The 22165-nt window shown below is 47.2% G+C and overlaps 1 protein-coding gene across 1 annotated transcript in view; it reads right to left on the reverse strand.

Annotated features, from left to right (window-relative positions):
* The window catches only part of LOC144127731 (acetylcholinesterase-1-like), a 497666-nt gene that overhangs the window by 222815 nt on the left and 252686 nt on the right, over window positions 1–22165 (reverse strand). The window contains exon 4 of the mRNA XM_077660632.1: window positions 13091–13384. Coding sequence (XP_077516758.1) covers window positions 13091–13384 — 294 coding nt within the window. The remainder of the gene's footprint in view (window positions 1–13090; window positions 13385–22165) is intronic.

The raw sequence follows: 22165 nt of genomic DNA on the forward strand, positions 1-22165 counted from the left end.
TTCGAGGAAGCGCGCAGGGCGAAAGGGTAGCCGGGCTTGCTTGGGGCGAGAACAGAGAGTACCTTCTCGCGCTGGTCGCTGTCTGTCGCCCAGAATCGGTTATCGGCACTGCATGGGCTTCCAGGGCCTTTTGAGCGCGTCGAGGGGCTGTGGAGATGGCAGTAGCGATCAGGGATGTCTTTTTTCAGTTGCCCTTTGTCACGAGTTGACAGCAGTACGATCAGTCAGAGCGCGACGGGCGCGGCTGAGAGTCTAATCCTTTCGACGCGGGGGTGGTGCCATGTTTCACCCCGCGTAGGCATTCGAAGTAGCTGTTTTTTATTATTATTATTCCTCTTTTTTGTTGTGCGTGTAAAAATCGGGGAGGGAAATGCTACTTTGTTTAAGGTGAAAAATTTGGATTTGATCAAGTGTTACTGTTTTTTAAAACTTAAATAAAGGTTATTGTGCCATTGAGTTAGAAAGGACCTGTTTCAATTTGGTATGCTACCAAGTGATAAGGGCACTCACAGGAGTTTAGCGAAAACAATTAACGAGCAGACGATAAGCTGTTTGCTTATGTAGAACTGTTTCGAGCAAGCAAATTTCTTTGTGTTTGAATTTTGAGCACACGTTTCGCTTTGTATCTTTAGCAGATATCGGAAGACAAGTTTTGATGGGGAAGGATACAGTTAGGTACCAAACGTTTGTCTCATTCGCAACAGTGTAGCTAACGCATTGCAGATGCAATGAAAGTACGTGTATGTGTGCCCATTTCAGTACTTGTATTTAGCGGCACTTGGTATTCAAAGATTAAGCCGACGAAGTGACGCTACAGAATTCTGCGGAGAACAGCTGTGGCAGCTTTCTGCACAGGTGATGGTGACGAGGCGCATGACTGCCTCATTCAGTTTAAGAGAAGTCTCTCGCCAGTACGGGGAGGAGTAAGGATTGCGTATGCGCAGTCGCGTCTTTGTGAGTTCAACTCGAACAGTTGATTATTAGACTCGAGCGTCAAGCTTCTTTGAAAAGAGCCAGTGGATTTATTTGACCGTGAGCCAAGTTTTAAGCAATTTATCGGTATTCTGGTGGTATAAGGGGATCAGAGCTTTGATTGATAAGGAATAGAGTTTCTAATAAAAAATTTGTAAGCTTTTACACACCACCGCGTATTGTACAACTTGGCAGTCAGTCTTTGGCGACATCAGATGAGACGCGGACGCTCGCTTGATCCTAAATTCGGGCACAATTGAGGTGCCAATTTGTTTGTTTATTCTAGTTTTGCTTCCAAATTTGCCACCCCTCTTCAAGTCGTGTGCGGCGAATCGGGCATTGGCAGCAAATTTGGCAGACATGGAAGCTGGTCTTAGTAGCCGAGATTATGGCTGTCAGGTACAAAATTTTCTGCTTACGTTTATGCCGACACTGCAGTCATATTGCATCACAGTCTGACGGCTCTCGGGTGAATTTTGGGCACTTCCTGGAGAGTGGCGCTATGTTGAGTGGTTGGTTTCGACTAATGCCTCTGTTGTACGAGGTTTAGGACTCTGTTCTGTGCTCACAGAGAAGATCGAGAAGGGCCTCCCACGCTACAACTCAAGTCCATCTCTCCTCGACCAGTGATTGTGACCACTGGCCGATCGAGATTGTCCTGGCCGCATAGGAGCTGTTACGTTTGGAGACGCCAACATGCCAAAAATATTCAAGCCACTGAGAAGCATCAATCGACAGAGGCTTCAAAGGGCCGTCGACGTGGTTGCGGCGCCACGAATGCAGGTGATGGCGTCTACAAGAAACCTTCCCCCCCCCCCTGCTGTTTACGGGGTGAAACGGCCACCCGCTGCCTGAGAATGGCTTTCGGCAACCTGTCGTTTGTTCTCAACGCCGGGCCCGCCCGGGACTTAACGACGTTGTTCTCCCGGAGGGGACGGCAAGCGGCGCGCAAATGACTGCAAATGACTGCAAATGAGCCGTGGCAAATGCGGCCGTGTTTGACTAAGCCAACGACGCCGGAATCCTCGTGCTTGGAAAACAACTTCGTCTTACCCTAAGTGCTCTTCCTTATACGTGGAACCTTCTGCAAAGTGCAGTGGCATCCTTTCGTTCCCACGCTACCGCTGTGAAGTGCAGGTGACTGACCTTCGACGCTGCCATGGGCCCCCTTCGAGCTATTCATCACTGCTGCCTGGACAGCGCGGACCATAACTTGCCAGAAGTGGCGAGTGTGTGTTGTTGGTGACGTCCGGGAAGGCGAATCCTGAAGGCTGGACACGTGATCGACGTCACAGTGATTGGAAGCATTCTTAATGAACTAAATTCCCCATGCGCACACTACCAACTATTTTTTCTATGGAAAAGTGGCATATTTAAACAGTTCCGCTCAAGCATGATACTCATCCGATTATCACTTCGAATCCAGCGCGTGGAATGAAAAGCCGCTACTATAGGTTAACAGACTATATACTGCAGATTAGACTAACAAATATCTCTGATCAAAGGAATTAAAAACGAAAAAAGGTCATCTCTTGGCAAAAGCGGTGTCAAAGAATCGTAGCAACAGCAGAGTCATACAGGAGAAGCAAAAGCAGTCAGAAACCATAAAAAACAACATATAAAAAGGAAGAAAACCTAAAACAATTGTAGCAAAAGCAGAGTCAAACATGTGAAGCAAAAGCAATCAGAAAGAGAAATATGAAACCAATAAAAAAGTTAACAACCCACCTAAACAAACAACAGACGCCGCTATAAATGCTAGGCTGAAAAGTAGAACAGAACATGACGTCACAAAAAACTGTCTAGGAAGGAAACTTCATTTCTACGGAGGAATACCGAGGCGTCGCTGACACATGTGCTTCCTTTCTTTTTTATCATAAAGGCTTCAAGTATATCACGCGCCACCTGATCTCGACTCCTGCCCAAAATCCTTATCCCGTTAAACACCGGCTCACACTTGCAGTCTCTACAATGGGGAGGCAAATTTTACTCGCCTCCGCTTTCTAACGTTTTCTCATGCTCCCGCGCCCTGTCGTTAATGCAGCGACCCGTCTGGCCTATATAGACGCTTCCACACGTCAGTGGGATTTCATAAACCCCTCCGACACCACAGGATACGAATTGCTTGCAGTGCCTCTTTTCGCACAGTTCTTTCTTCTGGCCGATCCGCGAGCATAACCCGCTCAGCTTTTTGGGCGCGGAGAAAACGACAGGAACGTCGAACCGGCCAGCAACCTTCTTCAAACTGTGCGCCACACGGTGTATATAGGGGACCACTTGTGGTCTTCTTGATCCCGGCTTAGCAAGGGATTTTTTCTTCTTGGCTTTCATTTTTTGAAGGAGGGTCTCTGCTACGCTGCAAAAGACAGAACACGGGAAGCCAGCCATTTGAAGCCTTTCGATATGATGGTTGCAGCTAGCTTCAGCCATGTGAGCACAGGACTTAAGCAATGCAGACTCGAGGCAAAGAGAATCGATAGCCCTTTTAACTGTCTTTGAGTGCGCTGATACGTACGGAAGCAGTTCCTTTTTTGCTCGGGGGGCATACATCCAACACACTCGCCCATCTGAAAACTTGATATTAATATCTAAAAACTGCAAGCTGTTGTTGTCTGGTAGTTCGTGAGTAAAAGCCAGTCCTTTTCCTTGTTGTCTAAAAGCGGAAGGGATTCTTTCCATTGTGCTGGGGAGCGTCAATGCAGAGTTAGTAGTTCTTAGAGTCACCAAGAAGTCATCCACGTATCTAAAAATTCGCAGGACTGGGCCACTGTCAAGGGAAGAAGCTAAAGCACGGTCAATAGTTGATAAAAATAAATTACACAACGCCGGGGTAACACAGGAGCCGATGCGATGCAAATGCCTCTTCTCTGCAAGTACATTTCTGTTTCAAAGGAAACGTAGACCTAAGGTAAAATTCTAGTAGTGATAAAAAGTTGTCGACACTAAGTCCGGCTGAGTTCTGAAATGCAATGGCCCCATTATACTCAATACACTCCGGTACGGATTTGAAAAGGTCGCTATGCCGGTTCTGGCCGGTTCGAAAGAGACAGAGAGAGAGAGAGAGAGAAACTTTATTGTTGGAGAGGAAGTCGGGGCACGCCCCTGGGTCTCCGCACGACCCCACTGCACTCAAGTGTTTATGTCCCTAAGGTCCATATCACTGGCAGCCCGGCCGGTGGCGATTGTGATTGTGATTGTGATTGCTTATTGGTTTTCTTTCTAATACGCGGAAAAAAGCGAAGGGAAAGCTAAAGGCTATTGGCCTGACGAGGCTCTCCCTCCGCATGCAGTTTCGACAGCATTGCAAAAAAACAATAGAAGACTGAGAGGGTGGGTAACAGGGCTGCTGCAGCGATAACCGGCAATCAGTGTGGTGGCGTCACAAGATGGCAAAAAACAGGGACAAACGAAAAATAAGCGATAAAAAGGCGGTGTAAAGAGCCGCGAAAAGGCGGTCAGGTAACAATACAAAAACAAAACCAACAAAAAGTTACACAAAAGGGCGGGAAATGCGTTAACACTATGAAGGACCTAGAGGGGAATATGCAAGTGAATGCATAAAAAAATGAAGAAGGTAAAAACTTTAAAAACGTAAAAAAAATGAGGAAGCAAAATCGTTAAAATCTTGTAAGACGATGCGCAGGATAAAACAAGATAAAGGCAGTAGCAACAAGGTATCAATGAATTCTTCAAATGTATGTGGAACAAAAGAAATCATAGGTGTTTGTCAAGGCATCCAGAAAATTCAGCCCTTTTTTTTTGACAAGGAGAGGGATGGAGCGCTCACGCATTGTTCACCGGCATAATGGATTTTGAGAGCTTCGTAGATTTCGCTCGTCAACCTATCTCCTCCTAGTCCGACAGTGATGCAGCGATTAAAGTTAGGGGTGCAGATTCCTTCAGGGCTGTTTTCTGTGATTTTGCACTTCTTACAGTGCTTATCGAGGTGCCCAGAAATGGCTACACCTTTAACGCTGTTTCGACGTTCTTGGAGACGGATATCGATAAATCTTCCAGTTTGACTCATATACCTTCTTCCCGCATGACACTGAGACAGAGTAAAGTATCCCTGAATCACAGGGGACATATTGTTCAGAGTGTGTCACCCTACACCTTCGGGGATCCGGCAGGTTATTCACTTTGAAACACAGGGCGGAAAGCTTGTTGGGAGCAGTGAAGACGACATCTACGCTGGCGCGCTGTGCAACTTTCTTGAGACAATGGCTGATTTTGTGGAGGCAGGGCATTACCACAAAATTTCTGCGCTTATTGTTTGAAGCAGCAGGTCCGACTGGCTGCCGGGACTTCCTAATCATGGAGCCGGCTACGGATACAAGCAGATGTAAAGGGTAGATTGCGGTTAATGCGAAAGCCTTAGGAGCAATCCAAAGAGGAAAAGCAGCTGGTGAGGATCAGGTAACAGCAGATCTGTTGAAAGACGGAGGAGAAATTGTGCTCGAAAAACTTACCACCCTGTACACGCAATGCCTTATGACTTCGGCCGTACCAGAGGCTTCGAAGAACGCAAATATCTTAATTCATAAGAAAGGAGACGCCAAGAACTTGAAAAATCACTGACCGATCAGCTTACTATCCGTTGCCTACAAGGTATTTACTAAGGTAACCGCTAATAGAGTCAGGGCAACCTTAAACTTTAATCAACCAAATGATCAGGCAGGCTTTCGTTAAGGATATTCAAAGATAGATCATATTCGCACTATCAATCTGGTGATAGAGAAATGCGCTGAATATAACCAACCCCTATATAGAGCCTTCATTGATTACGAGAAAGCATTCGACTCTGTGGAAACCTCAGCTGTAATAGAGGCATTGCGAAATCAGGGCGTAGAGGGACCTTATGTGAAAATACTAGACGATATCTGCAGCAACTGCACAGCTACCATCATCATCATCATCATCATCAGCCTTACTACACCCACTGCAGGGCAAAGGCCTCTCCCATGTCTCTCCAATTAACCCTATCCTTTGCCAGCTGCATCCACCCTTTGCCTGCAAACTTCTTAATCTCATCCGCCCACCTATTCTTCTGCCGCCCCCTGCTACGCTTACTTCCTCTTGGAATCCACTCCATTACCCTCAATGACCAGCGGTTATCTTGCCTTCGCATTACATGCCCTGCCCAAGCCCATTTCTTTCTCTTGATTTCGAGTAGTATGTCATTAACCCGTGTTTGTTCCCTCACCCACTCTGCCCGCTTCCGGTCTCTTAACGTTACACCTATCATTTTTCTTTCCATAGCTCGCTGCGTTGTCTTTAACATAAGCTGAACTCTTTTCGTTAGCCTCCACGTTTCTGCCCCGTAGGTGAGTGCCGGTAAGATTAAGCTGTTGTACACTTTCCTCTTGAGGGAAATTGGTAAACTGCCACTCATGATCTGCGAGAATTTGCCATATGCGCTCCACCCCATTCTTATCCTTCTAGTTATCTCCTTCTCATGATCCGGATCAGCTGTCACTACCTGCCCTAAGTAGACGTATTCCGTCACAACTTCTAGGCTCTCGCTGCCAATTGTGAACGGTTGTTCCCTTGCTAGGCTGTTGAACATTACCTTGGTTTTCTGCATGTTAATTTTTAGAACCAATGATCTGCTCTGCCTGTCAAACTCGTTGATCATGATTTGCAGTTCACCTCCTGAGTGACTCAGCAAAGCAACGTCATCAGCAAATCGCAGATTATTTAGGTTTTCTCCATTTATTCTTATTCCTAACTGTTCCCAATTCAGGCCTCGAAATACCTCCTGTAAACATGCGGTGAACAGCATTGGCGAGATCGTGTCTCCTTGCCTGACGCCCTTCCTTATCGGAAGTTTATTGCTGACTTTATGCAGGACTATAGTAGCTGTGCAGCTGCTATATATATCTTCCAGTATTTTGACATAAGGCTCTTGTACCCCCTGATTACGCAATGCTTGTACCCCCTGATTACGCAATGGCTTTCTTTACTTCATCTTTCGTTACTGGCGGGATGACGCATTGCTGTTTACTGCTGTCTTTCACATTAACGCTCTGATTACATTGGCTACTGTACAGGTCTGTGTAGAACTCTTCGGCTGCGTTAACTATCTTATCCATATTGCTAATGACATTGCCCTGCTTGTCTCTTAATGCATACATCTGGTTTTTACCTATGCCCAGTTTCCTCTTCACTGATTTTAGGCTACATCCGTTCTTTAGAGCATGCTCGATTCTCTCCATATTAAACTTCCTTATGTCGGCTATCTTGCGCTTATTTATTAACTTTGATAGCTCCGTTAGTTCTATTCTATCGATAGGGTTAGACGCCCTCATGCTTTGGCGCTTCTTAATCAGATCTTTCGTCACCTGAGATAGCTTCCCGGTATCCTTTCGAATTGTCCTACCGCCTACTTCTACTGCGCACTCCGTAATTATTGATGTCAGATTATTGTGCATTGAATGAACATCAAGATCGTCTTCCTCAGTTAAAGCCGAATATCTGTTTTTCAGCGCTATCCTAAACTCCTGTGCTTTCCCTTTTACGGCTAACTCGTTCATGGTCTTCTTCTCGACTAGCTTCTTCCGTTCCCTCTTCAAGTCTAAGCTAATTCTAGACCTTACCATTCTGTGGTCGCTACAGCGCACCTTTCCGAGGACGGCCACATCCTGAATGATGCCAGGTTTAGCGCATAGTATGAAGTCGATTTCATTTTTAGTTTCACCATTGGGGCTCTTCCAGGTCCACTTCCTGTTTTCTCGTTTGCGGAAGAAGGTATTCATGATCCGTAAATTATTTATATCCGCGAATTCGACTAATAACTCTCCCCTGTTATTTCTAGAGCTTATCCCATAGTCACCTACCACGTGGTCGTCAGGCTGCTTCTTGCCCACCTTCGCATTGAAGTCGCCCATCAGTACAGTGTACTGCGATTTTACATTATTCATTGCCGATTCTACGTCCTCATAGAAACTTTCAACGGTCTGGTCATCATGGCTGGATGTGGGTGCGTAGGCCTGCACCCCTTTCAGCTTGTAACTGCTATTCAGCCTAATTACTATAGCTGCTACCCTCTCGTTGATACTATAGAACTCTACGTTCCCAGCTATGTCCTTATTAATGAGGAATCCCAAACCTAGTTCTCGTCTATCCTCTAATCCGCGATAGCACAGTATGTGTCCGTCCTTTAGTGCTGTATACGCCTCACCTGTCCTCCTAACTTCGCTAAGCCCTATCACATCCCATTTAATTCCCGCTAGTTCCTCGAACAGCACTGCTAAGCTAGCCTCACTAGATAAAATTCTAGCGTTAAACGTTGCCAGGTTCAGATTCCAATGGTGGCCTGTCCGGAGCCAGAGATTCTTAGCACTCTCCGCTGCGTCACAGGTCTCACCGCCGCCGTGGTCAGTTGCTCCGCAGCCGCTGGGGACTGAGGGCCGAGGGTTAATTGGTTTGATCATAGAAGGTTGTGGCCAACTACTACACAAGGGTGGCCAAATCCTGCTCTGGTGAGAGAGTGCGTTGTCGATTCTGGTCACCGAGATCAGGCCGCACTCCAGGCCTGGTTATGCAATTCCATCAACACGCGGATTTTTTTCTTTTTTTTTGAAACCCGGTGGAGAATTGCGCGGCACCAGGATTTGAACCCCGGTCCTCTTGCACGCAAGGCAGATGTTCTACTTCTACGCCATCGCTGCTACAGCTACCATAGTCCTCCATAAATTCAGCAATAAAATTCCAATAAAGAAGGGCGTAAGGCAACGAGATACGATCTCGCCTATGCTATTCACTGCCTGTTTACAGGAGGTATTCAGAGGCCTGAATTGGGAACAGTTGGGGATAGGCGTTAATGAAGAATAATTAAGTATTCTGCGATTCGCTAATGACATTGTCTTGCTGAGTCGCTCACGAGATGAACTGTAATGCATGATCGATGATTTAGACAGGCAGAGCAGAACGGTGGGCCTAAAAACTAATATGCAGAAAACCAAAGTAATGTTCAACAGCCAAGCAAGAGAACAGCAGTTCACAATTAGAAGTGAGGTGCTGGAAGTGGTAAAAGAATACGTCTACTTAGGGCAGGTAGTGGCAGCTGACCCGGATCACGGGAGAGAAATAACTAGAAGGATAAGGATGGGGTGGAGCGCACATGGCAGGTTCTCTCAGATCCTAAATAGCAGTTTACCAATATCCCTCAAGAGAAAAGTGTACAACAGCTGTATGTTGCCGGTACTCACCTACGGGGCAGAAAAGTGGAGGCTAACGAAAAGGGTTCAGCTTAAGGACTACGCAGCTATACAAAGAAAAAAAAATGATAGGTATAACGTTAAGTGACCGGAAGCGGGCAGAGTGGGTGAGGGAACAAACGCGCGTTAATGACATCCTAGTCGAAATCAAAAGGAAGAAATGGGCTTGGGCAGGGCATGTGATGCGAAGGCAAGACAACCGCTGGTCTTGTAGGGTAACAGAGTGGATTCCAAGTGAAGGCGAGCGTAGCGGGGGGGGGGGGGGGGCGGCAGAAGGTTAGTTGGGCGGATGAGATTAAGAAGCTCGCAGGCATAGGGTGGGAGCAGCTTGCAAAGGACCGGGTTAATTGGGGAGACATGGGAGAGGCCTTTGCCCTGCAGTGGGTGTAGTAAGTCTGATGATGATGATGGTGGTCTGGTTATTGAAGCTGTGCAGGAAGAAATGCTCGCATGATTTTAGCAGCGCGTTTTGGAAGCCCAGTTGTACTGTGCCCCGCCTGACAAGCCTTGTGTGGGCTGACGCGAAGGGCAAGAGTGGCTTCTTGCCTTTATGTTGGTAAGACCAGCAGGTGTGGCTGTCGGAAAATCGGAGGTTCAGGTCAAGAAATCTCATCGACTCATCGTTGGGTGTTTCATGCGTCAAAGCGTCATGCGTCATTTGTCACGTCTCAGCGATATCGCAGGCCCTTTCCTTATTTGGCCTCTCCCTTTGATGCATGAAACACCCAACGATCAGTCGATCAGATCTCTTTACCTGAACCTCTGATTTTCCGATAACCACACCGGCTGTTCTTACCAACCTAGAGGCAAGAAACCTCTCCTGCCCTTCGCATATGAGACCACACAAAACTTTTCAAGCGGGTCATAGTAAAACTGGGTTTCCAAAACGCGCTGCAAAAATCATGTGAGCATTTCTTCCTGAGCACATTTTAACAGCAGGCTACCCTTTGCACATGCTTGAATCCGTAGCCGGATCCATGATCAAAAGGTCCCGGCACCACGTCGGACCTGCTGCTTCAAACAATAAGCGCAGAGGCTTTGTGGTAATGCCCTACCACCACACAATTACCATCGTCTCAAGATTGTCGCACAGCGCGCCGGCGTGGATGTCATATTCACGGCTCCCAACAAGCTTTCCGCCCTCTGTTCCAAAGTGAATAACCCGCCGGATCTCCGAGGGTGTAGGGTGGTACACTCTGACCAGTATGTCCCCTGTGATTCAGGAATGCTTTACTCCATCCCAGTGTCATGCGGGAAGAGGTATATCGGCCAAATGGGAAGGTATATCAATATCCATCTCCAAGAACGTCGAAACAGTGTTAAAAGTATAGCCATCTCTGGGCACCTGTATAAGCACTGTAAGAAGTGCAAAATCACAGAAAACAGCCCTGAAAGAATTGGCACCCCTGACTTTAATCCCTGCACCACTACCGGCCTAGGACGTAATGGGTTGACAAGAGAAATCTACGAAGCCCTCAAAATCCATTATGCCGGTGAAGAATGCGTGAGCACTCCATCACTCTCCTTGTCAAAAAAAGAGCTGAATTGTCTGGGCGACTTGACGAACACATAAGGTTTCTTTTGTGCCACATACAACTGAAGAATTGACTGATGCCTTGTTGGTACTGCCTTTATCTTGTGTTATCCTCGGCAGCGTCTCACAAGATTTTAACTCTTCTAATTCCCCATTTTTGGGCACGTTTTTAAAGCTTTTACCTTCTTCATTTTTTATGTATTAACTTGTGCATGCCCATCTGTGTCCTTCATGGTTCTAACGCATTCCCCTCCCTTTTGGGTAATTTTTCATGCTCGCATGTCTTCTATTTAAGCGTCTTTCCATCACAATAAAAGTTCAGTTGTGTCAGCGCTCGTGTGTGTCGTTTCTTCGCGTGTTCGTGTTTTATCGCGCTGTTTCACAGTTTAAACGCAATACCAACTAGCTCAGAACCTTGCTCTTCTGTTGAACACTGCAATTTGGCGTCTCAAACGAAAACATTTTTTTTAATCCAGGCAATAACTGAACAATTTCCCTGTTATTGGGATAGTTTTTCAAGCTGTAAAGAATAGGAGACTAAATCAAAGGCTTTTCTGAAGTCAAAATATATACAGCCATTAGTGAATCCGTTGTCTAAGTGACAAGCCTTATCGTGTGTCAATTCGCTCAGTAGCGTGACACAGAAAAATTCCCGAGCGAGAACTGTGTGGCTGAGGGGGTTAGTAACGAAAAAGCATTCAAATGATTCATTATGTTTGTAAAGAGAACATGTTGAAGAACCTTACAGCTAATATCTGTTAGCCATATCGGACGGCAATTTGTAACAATACTGCGGAGACCCGACTTTTGCACTGTCACGACACAAGCAAGTTTCCGGTCATCTGGCAAAACACTTTCTTTTAGCGCTTTTTTGAAAATAACGAACATGTATTTCAATACAGCTCCCGCGCACGAACAAGGTAATGCAGATGGTAAGCTGTACGGCCCCGGTGGTTTTGAAGGATTCAATTTTTCTAACAATGTTTGGATTGCACAGAAATCAAAAGCGATGTCTTCCGTGTGTTCTACGCCCACATCGGTTGTGTGTGCATCATTAAATCAGTATTGTTTAATTGTCACAGCTCTTTTAAACACAGAACTGCTTTAGTTGCCAGTGGTTCCCATACAAACGCACCCACCGGTTACGCCGACGACGACAGAATACAGACAACCTACTACGACGTGAAATACAGTACCGCGACCGGGCGCTGTAAAAGCAAATAATGATAGCTGCCCCCTATGAGATGCTTCCTGATCCGTTCATTTCGATGTAGGAGTGGTCTACCAGATTCCGTTCGCATGTGCCTCTGTCTATGTCGGTCAAACTGGGAGATGGATTCACACGCGGCCGGTAGACGATGAAAAACTAGGAGAAGTGCGTGCTCATGAATGCTCTCAATTTTTTTTCGAAACAATGAAAAGTTCACCCGCGTGATCATTGAGCTTTATGCACTGGGAATAGAAGCGTAACATACACTAGTAACTCTTTTCGGATCTTGGCCAACACTTAAATGGCCACTTTGCCTTCCACTTGTCGTAGCTGTAATCGTTTCGGCTGCGTTTTAAAAGTCTTCATTGGCTTTTGTTTCCTAGCGTATGAACGCGCGTACCGTTTCTTCAATAAACTCACTTCGTAGCCAACCCGCCGTAGTGGTTCAGCGGCTAGGGTGCTCGGCTGCTGACCCGGAAGACATAGATTCGATCCCGGCCGCATTTCGATGTAGGTGAAATGCTAGAGGCCCGTGTACTGTGCGATGTCAGTGCACGTTAAAGAACCCAAGGTGGTCGAAATAATATGCAGCTCCACAGTACGCTGTCCCTCATAGCCTGACTCGCTTTGGGACGTTAAACTAAATAAACTTAAACGATAATTCCGTAGCCAATTTTCGTCAGTTTTCCGTCCACCTCCGATGTTTGTTCGCGCTGTTCACGCACAATTAAATACATGCAAATACTCGGAACCAATTGGTTTGCTTCAGCGCAAACTTGCAATCCGACCTCAAAAAGTGTATTACTACGTCCGAATTTGTCACTAAAAGAGAGTTTGTCAATATTTAAGTTTTTATTTACGCAAATAGCCATGCGTTATGACGAAAGATATATTCCGATATAATTATTCTCCAGGTACCTCTCTATTGGAGGCCATTGCTGGAGACTGTTCCTTTTACTTTTGTTGATGATTATTTGCATGCAGGTAGAGGTTCAGCATATCGCAGAGCTTCGTTTCTCGCAGCTTGAGATTAGGTGAGGACGCATCATGGAGCTTGTTAACTGTGAGCTGAAATCATGCAGTTTTTGGCTCCTCAAAAAAGCTCCAAATAGCGTCAAGAAGTTACAAGAGGCCAGTTCCTAAGCGAGTCCCCACCGGCAGAAGGGGCTCTGGCTCATGAGGATAACGCGGTCGAAGTTGGGCTTCCGCAGCCGGCTGAACAGCAGCAGGCCGATTGAAGCGGCGCCAGCCCCGTGTCCGACGGCCACCACGTCCGAGCCGTTGCCGCCGAAGTGGCCGATGTGCTCGCGCACCCACTCCAGCGCCGTGAGCTGGTCGCCGAGGCCCGCGTTACCGGGAGCCTCCGCGGTGCCACCCATCAGGAAGCCCAAGGCACCCAACCGGTAGTTGGGCGCCACCACCACCACGTCGCCTAGAAGGGCCAGGTGTCTGCGAGCCTCAGGCAAAGCGAACACCGTTAGGCTCAAAGTTGCGCCCGGTAGCAGCGGCACGGAAAAGAGCGCATAGGGAAGGTAGGGAAGGCACGGGCGGAGCAGGGGCACAGTATTTGACAGCGAGAACCGTGTCCCAATCTGACTGTCTTCGTCATATGTGAGCAGTGTGGCCAATTCACTGCAGCGTTTTTGGTCTCCTTGACAACGCAGCACTTGAGAGATTATGCGCCGCTAAACCCAATACAACATCTTCATGACAACGCAGGCCAGAGCAGCTCTAGCAGCTCTGGGATCTTCCAAAGAGACGCAGAATGTGGAAGCTGAAACATTTATATTTTTATATATGAAGTGAACTGCGAAAGTACTTGTGACTAATAATTGCACTCCAATAAATAAAGGCCTCTGCTCCAAAAAATACCTACAATAAACGCTTGTGCGGACTCCCGTAATATGGGCAGTGTGTGGCATGAACAAGACGACCCTCCGAAAATTGCACTATGTGATTAACATTGCGCTTCAGCGTAAAGCTAGGATACGACACACTCCTGTACTTCACCTCCTAATCAGCTGTGAAGCTATGAATGGTGTAAGGTATATCAATTTGCCGTGATGTTAGGCAACAGTTCCTCATTCTTGCGGTGTTTCAACCCAATTGCTCCAACACAGCCAACCCAGCTGACCCACTCCCGCTTCAGGATGCAGGCGTCACCAATATTTCTTTAACTAACCTTGTCCAGCTCAAGCTGGGCCTAAAACCTGCGCAGTGCTACTACCCACCTTACACTCTACCGTCCCCTGCTACACTTGCCACGTATTGGAGTCCGAGTGGAGTGCAAGAGGATCAAGCGGAGAGATAGGGAGTAGACAACACGAGCGCTAACTTTGAACTCATTTTACTCATTTCAAGTGCATGTTTATATAGAGTGTGAGAGCAGCATTCCAGCTGGTCGCTACATACTACACAGCTTAACTTTTTTTGCCATTTTGAAGCGAAAGCAATCTTTATTCGATAGCGATTTACATAGAACACTGACACGCTCAAATTTCAGTTTTTTATACGTTTTGATTCTACGATGCAACTGAATCGGATAGCACACCATATAGTGTTCTTCAAAGTATCCTTTAGAGTTTTCAATGCCATTATTGTGTTCTCTAAGGTTGTCATTCAAACAACTCCCTGTCTTATTTATGTAAAATGTTAATAATGAGAACGGCAGGGAGCACAACCACTACAGCACATTCCACCACTTTCTTTTGGTGCTTTTTGGGCAGGCGTGTTTCTCGAAGCCAAAGAGGATCAGTCAACATACACAGTTTTGAAAGTTTATCAGGTTCCAAAAACACTACTTGAACTACATCATAATGCCTGTTTTTTTTTCACTCTGCCGAAATCATGTCAAGGTACAAAACCAATGATATTCTTTTATTGATCGCCGGCAAGCTTTGACCTAGACAGTGTTTTTATTGACCAGACTTCCTACTGTTGGCACGTAGGGTGCGCTAAGATAGCCGGCTCTTCGTAATTGTTTTTCCTGTTCGCAGAAAACTACTCTTTTTCCTGTGCTCGTATTATCTATCCAGCATCTCCTTCAAGCTCATATTGGGAATGAATCGTTTCACTATAGTCAGATAAAACACAAGAACAAAGCAGCAGATGCCCCTGAAAGAAAGCCGTCCAGCCAATAGCGTCGATCGATTCCCCCCTATCCCCTTGAGTGATCCCCTTGGGCCTGCTAGCGTCAGATCGCCGGGGTCGAAGTAGAAAAAAGATTAACTAGGGCTTAATCATAGTAACCGCGACATCAAGAAAATTGGTGGAAGCCGTCGGCTGGAAAGCGTATACTTTGAGGAGCACCCGCAGCTTTGTTCTTGGGTTACTTTGGACTATTGTTTAGAATGAGTAGAATTATATAGAAGGAAGGTTTTGTTACTTCGAGGTACATAGGCGCAGCATGTGTGGTCTTGTCAAAGAATTAGCCTAATGTCTAGGAAGCGCATTTGCTTGTTTTGTGACTTTCCAAAAGTCAACAGAAGTGCATGGATGTATTATTTAAAAATTGCAATTCTTTTGGAACATACCTTCTGAGGGTACAGTCGACTGACAACTACACATTTTGACAGATTGGCCTGTCTGATTGGATTAGATGACTTATAATAAGCTCTTACACACCTTCAACCAACCACTTTATTTTATTTACAAAAACCCGACGTCTTGAGGCCGGCTCAGCTCCTTATTCAGGGGTGACTGATGTAGTGGCTAGCGTACGTCTTTAAGTATGCATAGAGGAGAGCAGGAGGCCGAAAGAACGAAACAAGGGATGCGAAAGGCGCCCTAGACGGGGAGGGTGTTAAACTGTGAGTGATGTTGTCGGACTGTGCGAAGGGGGTCAATGGCGACTTTTCTTCTTTGGGCTGCAGAACGAAGTCCTTGTGCATATACTACCGGCCGGTTTCCTTTTGTGCGGTTGATGCTGTCTTGGTAGTTTGAATGTGCCAGGATTCGAGGAAGAGCTTTTTTTCTGGTAATTTGTTTCGGCTCCGAGCATGCTGGTTTCGTCGATGTTGATTACGCGGTCTGAGTCTTCGGAATGTGCGGCTGCAGGATTGCGCTCTTTTGTGAAGTTGCAGACGTCGTTTTTATGTTGCCGAAATCTTTCTTTTGGATTTTTGGTTTCGCCGATGCAGTTTGCGTCGCAGTCAGTGCAAATTATTTTGTGGATAGTAGGCACATGTGGATAGTAGCGCCCGTCCCTGTGCTTCCATGTTTGACTTCTGTCCTGTTCTTAGCGCTGTTCCTACACCATTTAGTTGGCCGTACGTAAAGGGCTTACGTACTCAACGCTCACTACGTTGCGTACGGCACGAATGGAGCATCCACGACACCTTTAGTCAGCCGTACGTTAGCGTCCTTCCAAGTGGACGTAACAAACGCATCCAAAAATGCTCTGCTGTGCTTCTGCGCGCCACCTGGCACAAGAAATGGGAACTGATGCTTGAAAAGTTGTTTACATCCGCCAAGCCAAGCCTCTCGCCATTCCTCATCTAGCCATTCTTGCTGTTTTGTTCAGTCGTGGTTGTTATCATGTCGCGATTCTCGTGTGCCCCATCACTACCACAACAGCTATCGAAATGCCAAGGAGTATTCTGTATAATACGCTGGTGATTTTCACGCTGCGGTGGGTTGACATTGATTCTTTAATAATGCGCAATATGGAGCGACGACTCTTAGAGAGCAGTTTGATCTCAGAAGAAATGGGCCATGGAATAAGCTAACAATATTTTAGGTACCATTCGCGGCACGGTGATCCATAACAGCGCGACAGACGGGACAGAGAAGAGAGGACCCAACAGAGAGCGCTGACTCACAACTGAAACGTTTATTGGCCGCCAGCCATTATAAATAGCCCTGGTGGCCAGGAAGGACACAAGCACGCTTGACTTGCGTGACATTCAAAATCACCAGTACATCAGGCACGTGTCAAAAGGTAAGAGTCATACGTGGGAAATATCACCGCAACAGCAGCGACAAGTTTTGCATTCACAAGTTAGCATTCACAATCAAGGTAACGGTTTTCCTTATCTGACAGTGCTACATAGGGAGTACTGATACATTGGTCTGAGGTCCTAGCTGTCAGGTGGGCTTTTATTATTTTCCTAGCTAGCGAGTCGCGGTATTTGCTATCACAGAGCATTAATTGTAGAGTGGAATACAGGCTCTAGAGTCGTCATCGTCTTCCTCGTCCTTGTCATCTTTGCAGTGTCTGCAATGTTTTGCTACGTGTCCTGTGATGGCGACACGAGAGACATTATATCCGTGCTTCTTTAATCTTTCGTTAACACATCGGCCAGTTTGGCCGATACAACACTTGCCACATGACAGAGGCATAGAATAAACCACTCCTTCCTGGCAAGGCACGAATTGTTTCGCGTGCCTTATCAAGCAGCTGCATGGTTCTCTTTTCACTGCATTTACTTTTCTGACGAGGCTAGACAGTCGCTTAGGCGCCGAGAAGACCACTACAACGCCACCATGTTTCCCAATTCTTTTCAAATTGTGCGAGACTTGGTGCAGATACGGTACCTCGGCAGTCCTCTTTTACTCTTGCCCCGCTTCACCTATCCTATCAAATCCGAGCTATTTCTTCAGTTTTTCTGCAACAGAACCTAAAACGTCTGCATGGTACCCAGCCTTTTTCAGGCGGAAAAGTTGGTTGCAGAAGCTGTGCGCCAACCTAAGGTTGGAGCACAGCTTCCTCTCCCGCGCCACCTGCCTATCCTCCAGAGCAAGCCTGCATAAATCAACTTGCGAGGTCCTTTCCCTCATTATCATGTCGTGCCCCATTCTCTTCAGCGGGAGAGGAAGCGAACGCTCATGGACCACAGTGAGGAAGAAGAGCGACAGGCACGCGCACGGGAAAGAGAAGGACGCAAAGGTCGTGCACAGGAAAGAGAAATCGAACAGAAAGCTAGAGCGAAGGACAGGCAGGCATTCACAGCTCTCATTGAGAGACAGCTTTCAAAAATAAGTCATTTGCTGTGGAGTTCGCTGACCTTTCCGCGAACTCGTTGGTCTTGTGTTCGCAAGGAGCGCCGCTCCAGTGGGGTCGGAAGTCGCCAACAAAGGGACCCGTCCCGTCCTGGCCTCCCGTTCGTGCGGCGGACGTCCTTGTTTACTCCGCGCCGTCACGGGCATAGCCCGTCTTAAGAGGCCTGAAGCCAACGAGGTTTCGAGGGCGCACGAGATACGGCTGAGTGTTAGCCGGGTGACCGGAAACCCATTATTCCCTTAACGACTGTGTTCTCTTTGTTGCTGCCAACAACCTCAGTCATCGCCTCGTCGGCACATGTTTCTAGCATCTGTGGAGCCGTGGGTGGCGTGCGCATTATGAAACATCGTTCTGGCGCACTAAAAACACGGACGAAGGAAGAACAGACACACAGACTTCAGTTGATGTCCGGCGATTGTGTGTCTGTTCTTCCTTCGTCCGTGTTTTTAGTGCGCCAGAACGATGTTTCATAATGCGACTGTGAACCAACTAGCCCAGCTGTCTACGCTTAGTGGTGGCGTGCGGAACGGAAGTCGCATTTGTGTTGTTTGTGTGGTTATTTGAAACCTCCTTCCCAAATGTTTTAATCAGAACTTTTTCCCCAATCTCTGATCAGTGGGCGGACCTTGTTTTCCTTTCCCTAACCACTGATTGGCGAGATGGGTCGTTTGTTATATTATTGGTTGCTGTCCCCGCTAAGGGCGGAGACAGAGGGTTTAAAACCAAGCGCTCTGGGTTGAGCGGGGGCTGAATTCGTCTGATCCACGATTTAGTCATGTAAATAGTTTTCTCCTTGCTTTGTTTCTTCTCGTTTTTTTTACCTATGTTGTAAATAAATAGTTAACCTTCTCCTTTCCTTGAGTAATGTGAATGTTTGCGAGTAGAACCACCGGGTCATCAAGAAACCCCGATTTCATCATCAAGTAGTTTCCTCTCATCGACACCGGAAGGGGAAACTCAACTGGCGCAGTCGACACAGGATCTCAACGGGCGCAGTCGACACAGGATCGCAACTGGCGCAGTTGGCAGGATCGCAACTGGCGCAGTCGACACAGGATCGCAACTTCTTTCTACTCAAGGCATTGGACGGAAGGTGAGAAGAACAAGTCGGTGGACAAGCTGTTTGTCCTAAAGGATAAAACGTGAAGCTGCGTCGAAAGACTGACGTCGAAAGCTTCACGATCACGGGTCGAGTTCGAGAGGACGTCGGAGTCTCAGGTCAGCGAGAAGCTGAAGGAGCCGGGCAACAACAAGCCATCGAGGGTTCGAGTCAGTGAGCTGCTGAAAAGAACCAGGCGTCCACCTCGAACGGGTTCGAGTCAGCGAGCTGCTGAAAAGTAACCAGGCGACCATGTCAAGCACGTCAAACTAGGCAGAAGTCAGCGAGCTGCTGAGAGATTCAGGGCTCAAGTCGTCCGCATCGAGGAGCCTGTCGTCATCACTGAGGACGATGAGATCACCGGGGCAGAGAGCAACCAGTGAGGTAGGAGACCTTTCTGCTTTCTCCGAATTCACCATGTCAATGTAGTCTTTAGTGCTAGAAACGGTAGCGTAGAAAACAGAGATGGCTGCCGTACGGTATGATTGGGAGGGCATGATGCGAAGCGTTGAGCAGGAGGAGGCAGAAAAGCTGAGTGAAATTTAAAATTTGAAAATCCAAATTGAGCTGGAAACGAAAAATTGGCACAAATGCAGATGAAATTAAGGCAGGGGACGAAAGTCGATAGCGAGGCCTTATTCGCAGCAGTTCAATGTTTTAACTGCATGAAATTTGGGCATTCGATGATTGAGTGTTCGAAAAAGCAAGAACAAGATATTCCCGCGGTGAGGAGAGAGGTGTGCGAGCTAGTAGCTCAGGTGGAGGTACCGGCGCCTGATAAACCAAGTTCCCAGTCGGAGATGGCTGTTGATAAGGTCAGTCAACCAGATAGGGTAGACGATCTGGCATGCCGCAACTTGGAATCCGAAGGTCAAAATGCTGAAGCCTGTGTGGATTCAGGGACCGAAGTTACAAAATGGCAGTGTGCTGTTCTCCAAAGAGCACAAGCTGATCTAACGTTGTGTGCCGTGCCAGAACAGATCGCTGAAGGCATAGAGGAGTTAGTCACACCTGTGAAGCACGCGCTGTCAGAGCGAGCAGATATAGAGCACACCCAGGAGGCGCAGGAGTGTACTTCTCGTGAACAAGAGTTCAGCATTGTGCAAGAGCTGGTCGGAGCTAACTCTTAAGCAGCGGGAACGCGCGATGAAGAGGTAAATCAGGATCTGATAGCGGGCACACTCCTTGCAGGTGATGGTAAGCTGGCTGCCACAGATGAGTTGGTTAGCCAGCTGGAGCTTACACTGTGCGCAGCGACAGCAGATGTAGCTGTAGTTGTAGGGAAGTTGATAACACTTAAGACGTCCGCGCTGCTAGAGCAGGCAGAAAGGGTGCAGCTGCAGGACGTAAATGAGAAAGCTAATGTCGAAGAGCATTTCAAAATTTCGCATGAATCTGTTAGCGAAAAACCTGAGGCTTCAGTAGAGCTTCAGGATGATCCGGAAGCTGCAGATGTTTATGCAGCAGATTGGGAGTTAACAGCGACAGCTCCAGAGAGTTTCACAGCAGGTAGGGAACTCCGAGATTCGGATACTGCATTCATACCTGCAAGTGTAAACATGAAGCATAATACCTCATTGCCAGAAGTGCAGAACCAAGCTGGTCAAGGTAATTGTGGTACAAGAATACTCCGAGATTCGGATACTGCATTCATACCTGCAAGTCTAAACATGAAGCATAATACCTCATTGCCAGAAGTGCAGAACCAAGCTGGTCAAGGTAATTGCGGTACAAGAATGCTCGAGAAAGTTGTCAATGCAGATCCGAAAGCGGTGGCAGCCTTTGCAACCGGCGATATGCCGGATAATTCGAAATGTAGAGCCAATCTTGTTCACAAAGCTAAAAGGAAACATGAGCTTCTGTTTCGAGATGTAGGCGGCTAGAAATCATTTCTGCCAATTTGGTGCACCGATCTGACATGGTGGATTCTGGAATGTGCAGATTGGTGTCCTAACTTTGTGTGTGCGGATTGAATTAACCGCAATGTGCGCGCGCGTGTGTGTGTTTGTGGACTGATGGAACAGCCGAGCATACATGGGTGCGCGTGTGTAACTTTGTTCCGGGAAACTGTGGCTGGACTTTTATGTCACACTGACAGCAAGTGTCCGCGTGACATTCTTGGTTGGGAGGTGTGGAGTTCGCTGACCTTTCCGCGAACTCGTTGGTCTTGTGTTCGCAAGGAAGGCCGCTCGAGTGGGGTCGGAAGTCGCCAACAAAGGGACCCGTCCCGTCCTGGCCTCCCGTTCGTGCGGCGGACGTCCTTGTTTACTCCGCGCCATCACGGGCATAGCCCGTCTTAAGAGGCCTGAAGCCAACGAGGTTTCGAGGGCGCACGAGATACGGCTGAGTGTTAGCCGGGTGACCGGAAACCCATTATTCCCTTAACGACTGTGTTCTCTTTGTTGCTGCCAACAACCTCAGTCATCGCCTCATCGGCACATGTTTCTTGCATCTGTGGTGCCGTGGGTGGCGTGGGGAACGGAAGTCGCATTTGTGTTGTTTGTGTGGTTATTTGAAACCTCCTTCCCAAATGTTTTAATCAGAACTTTTTCCCCAATCTCTGATCAGTGGGCGGACCTTATTTTCCTTTCCCTAACCCCTGATTGGCGAGATGGGTCGTTTGTTATCTTATTGGTTGCTGTCCCCGCTAAGGGCGGAGACAGAGGGTTTAAAACCAAGCGCTCTGGGTTGAGCGGGGGCTTAATTCGTCTGATCCACGATTTAGTCATGTAAATAGTTTTCTCCTTGCTTTGTTTCTTCTCGTTTTTTTACCTATGTTGTAAATAAATAGTTAACCTTCTCCTTTCCTTGAATAATGTGAATGTTTGCGAGTAGAACCACCGGGTCATCAAGAAACCCCGATTTCGTCATCAAGTAGTTTCCTCTCATCGCCACCGGAAGGGGAATCTCAACTTTTGCTCTGCGGGGAAAATGATTTCATTATTTATTTATATATTTATTCAGTTTAACATACCGGCTCTCACGATGGGCTTACTCCTGTTTCCGTTCCCTGCAAACTGGCAACAAGATTTCAAACATGAGCAAAGCAGGCTAAACATGCCACTATTTACGTAGAGTAAAAGATAGCTGTGCAATTTACAACCATGGCTTACATGTGCATGATGGCGTG

The sequence above is a fragment of the Amblyomma americanum genome, chromosome 4 (genome assembly GCF_052857255.1).
Source record: "Amblyomma americanum isolate KBUSLIRL-KWMA chromosome 4, ASM5285725v1, whole genome shotgun sequence".
Classification (NCBI taxonomy): Eukaryota; Metazoa; Arthropoda; class Arachnida; order Ixodida; family Ixodidae; genus Amblyomma; species Amblyomma americanum.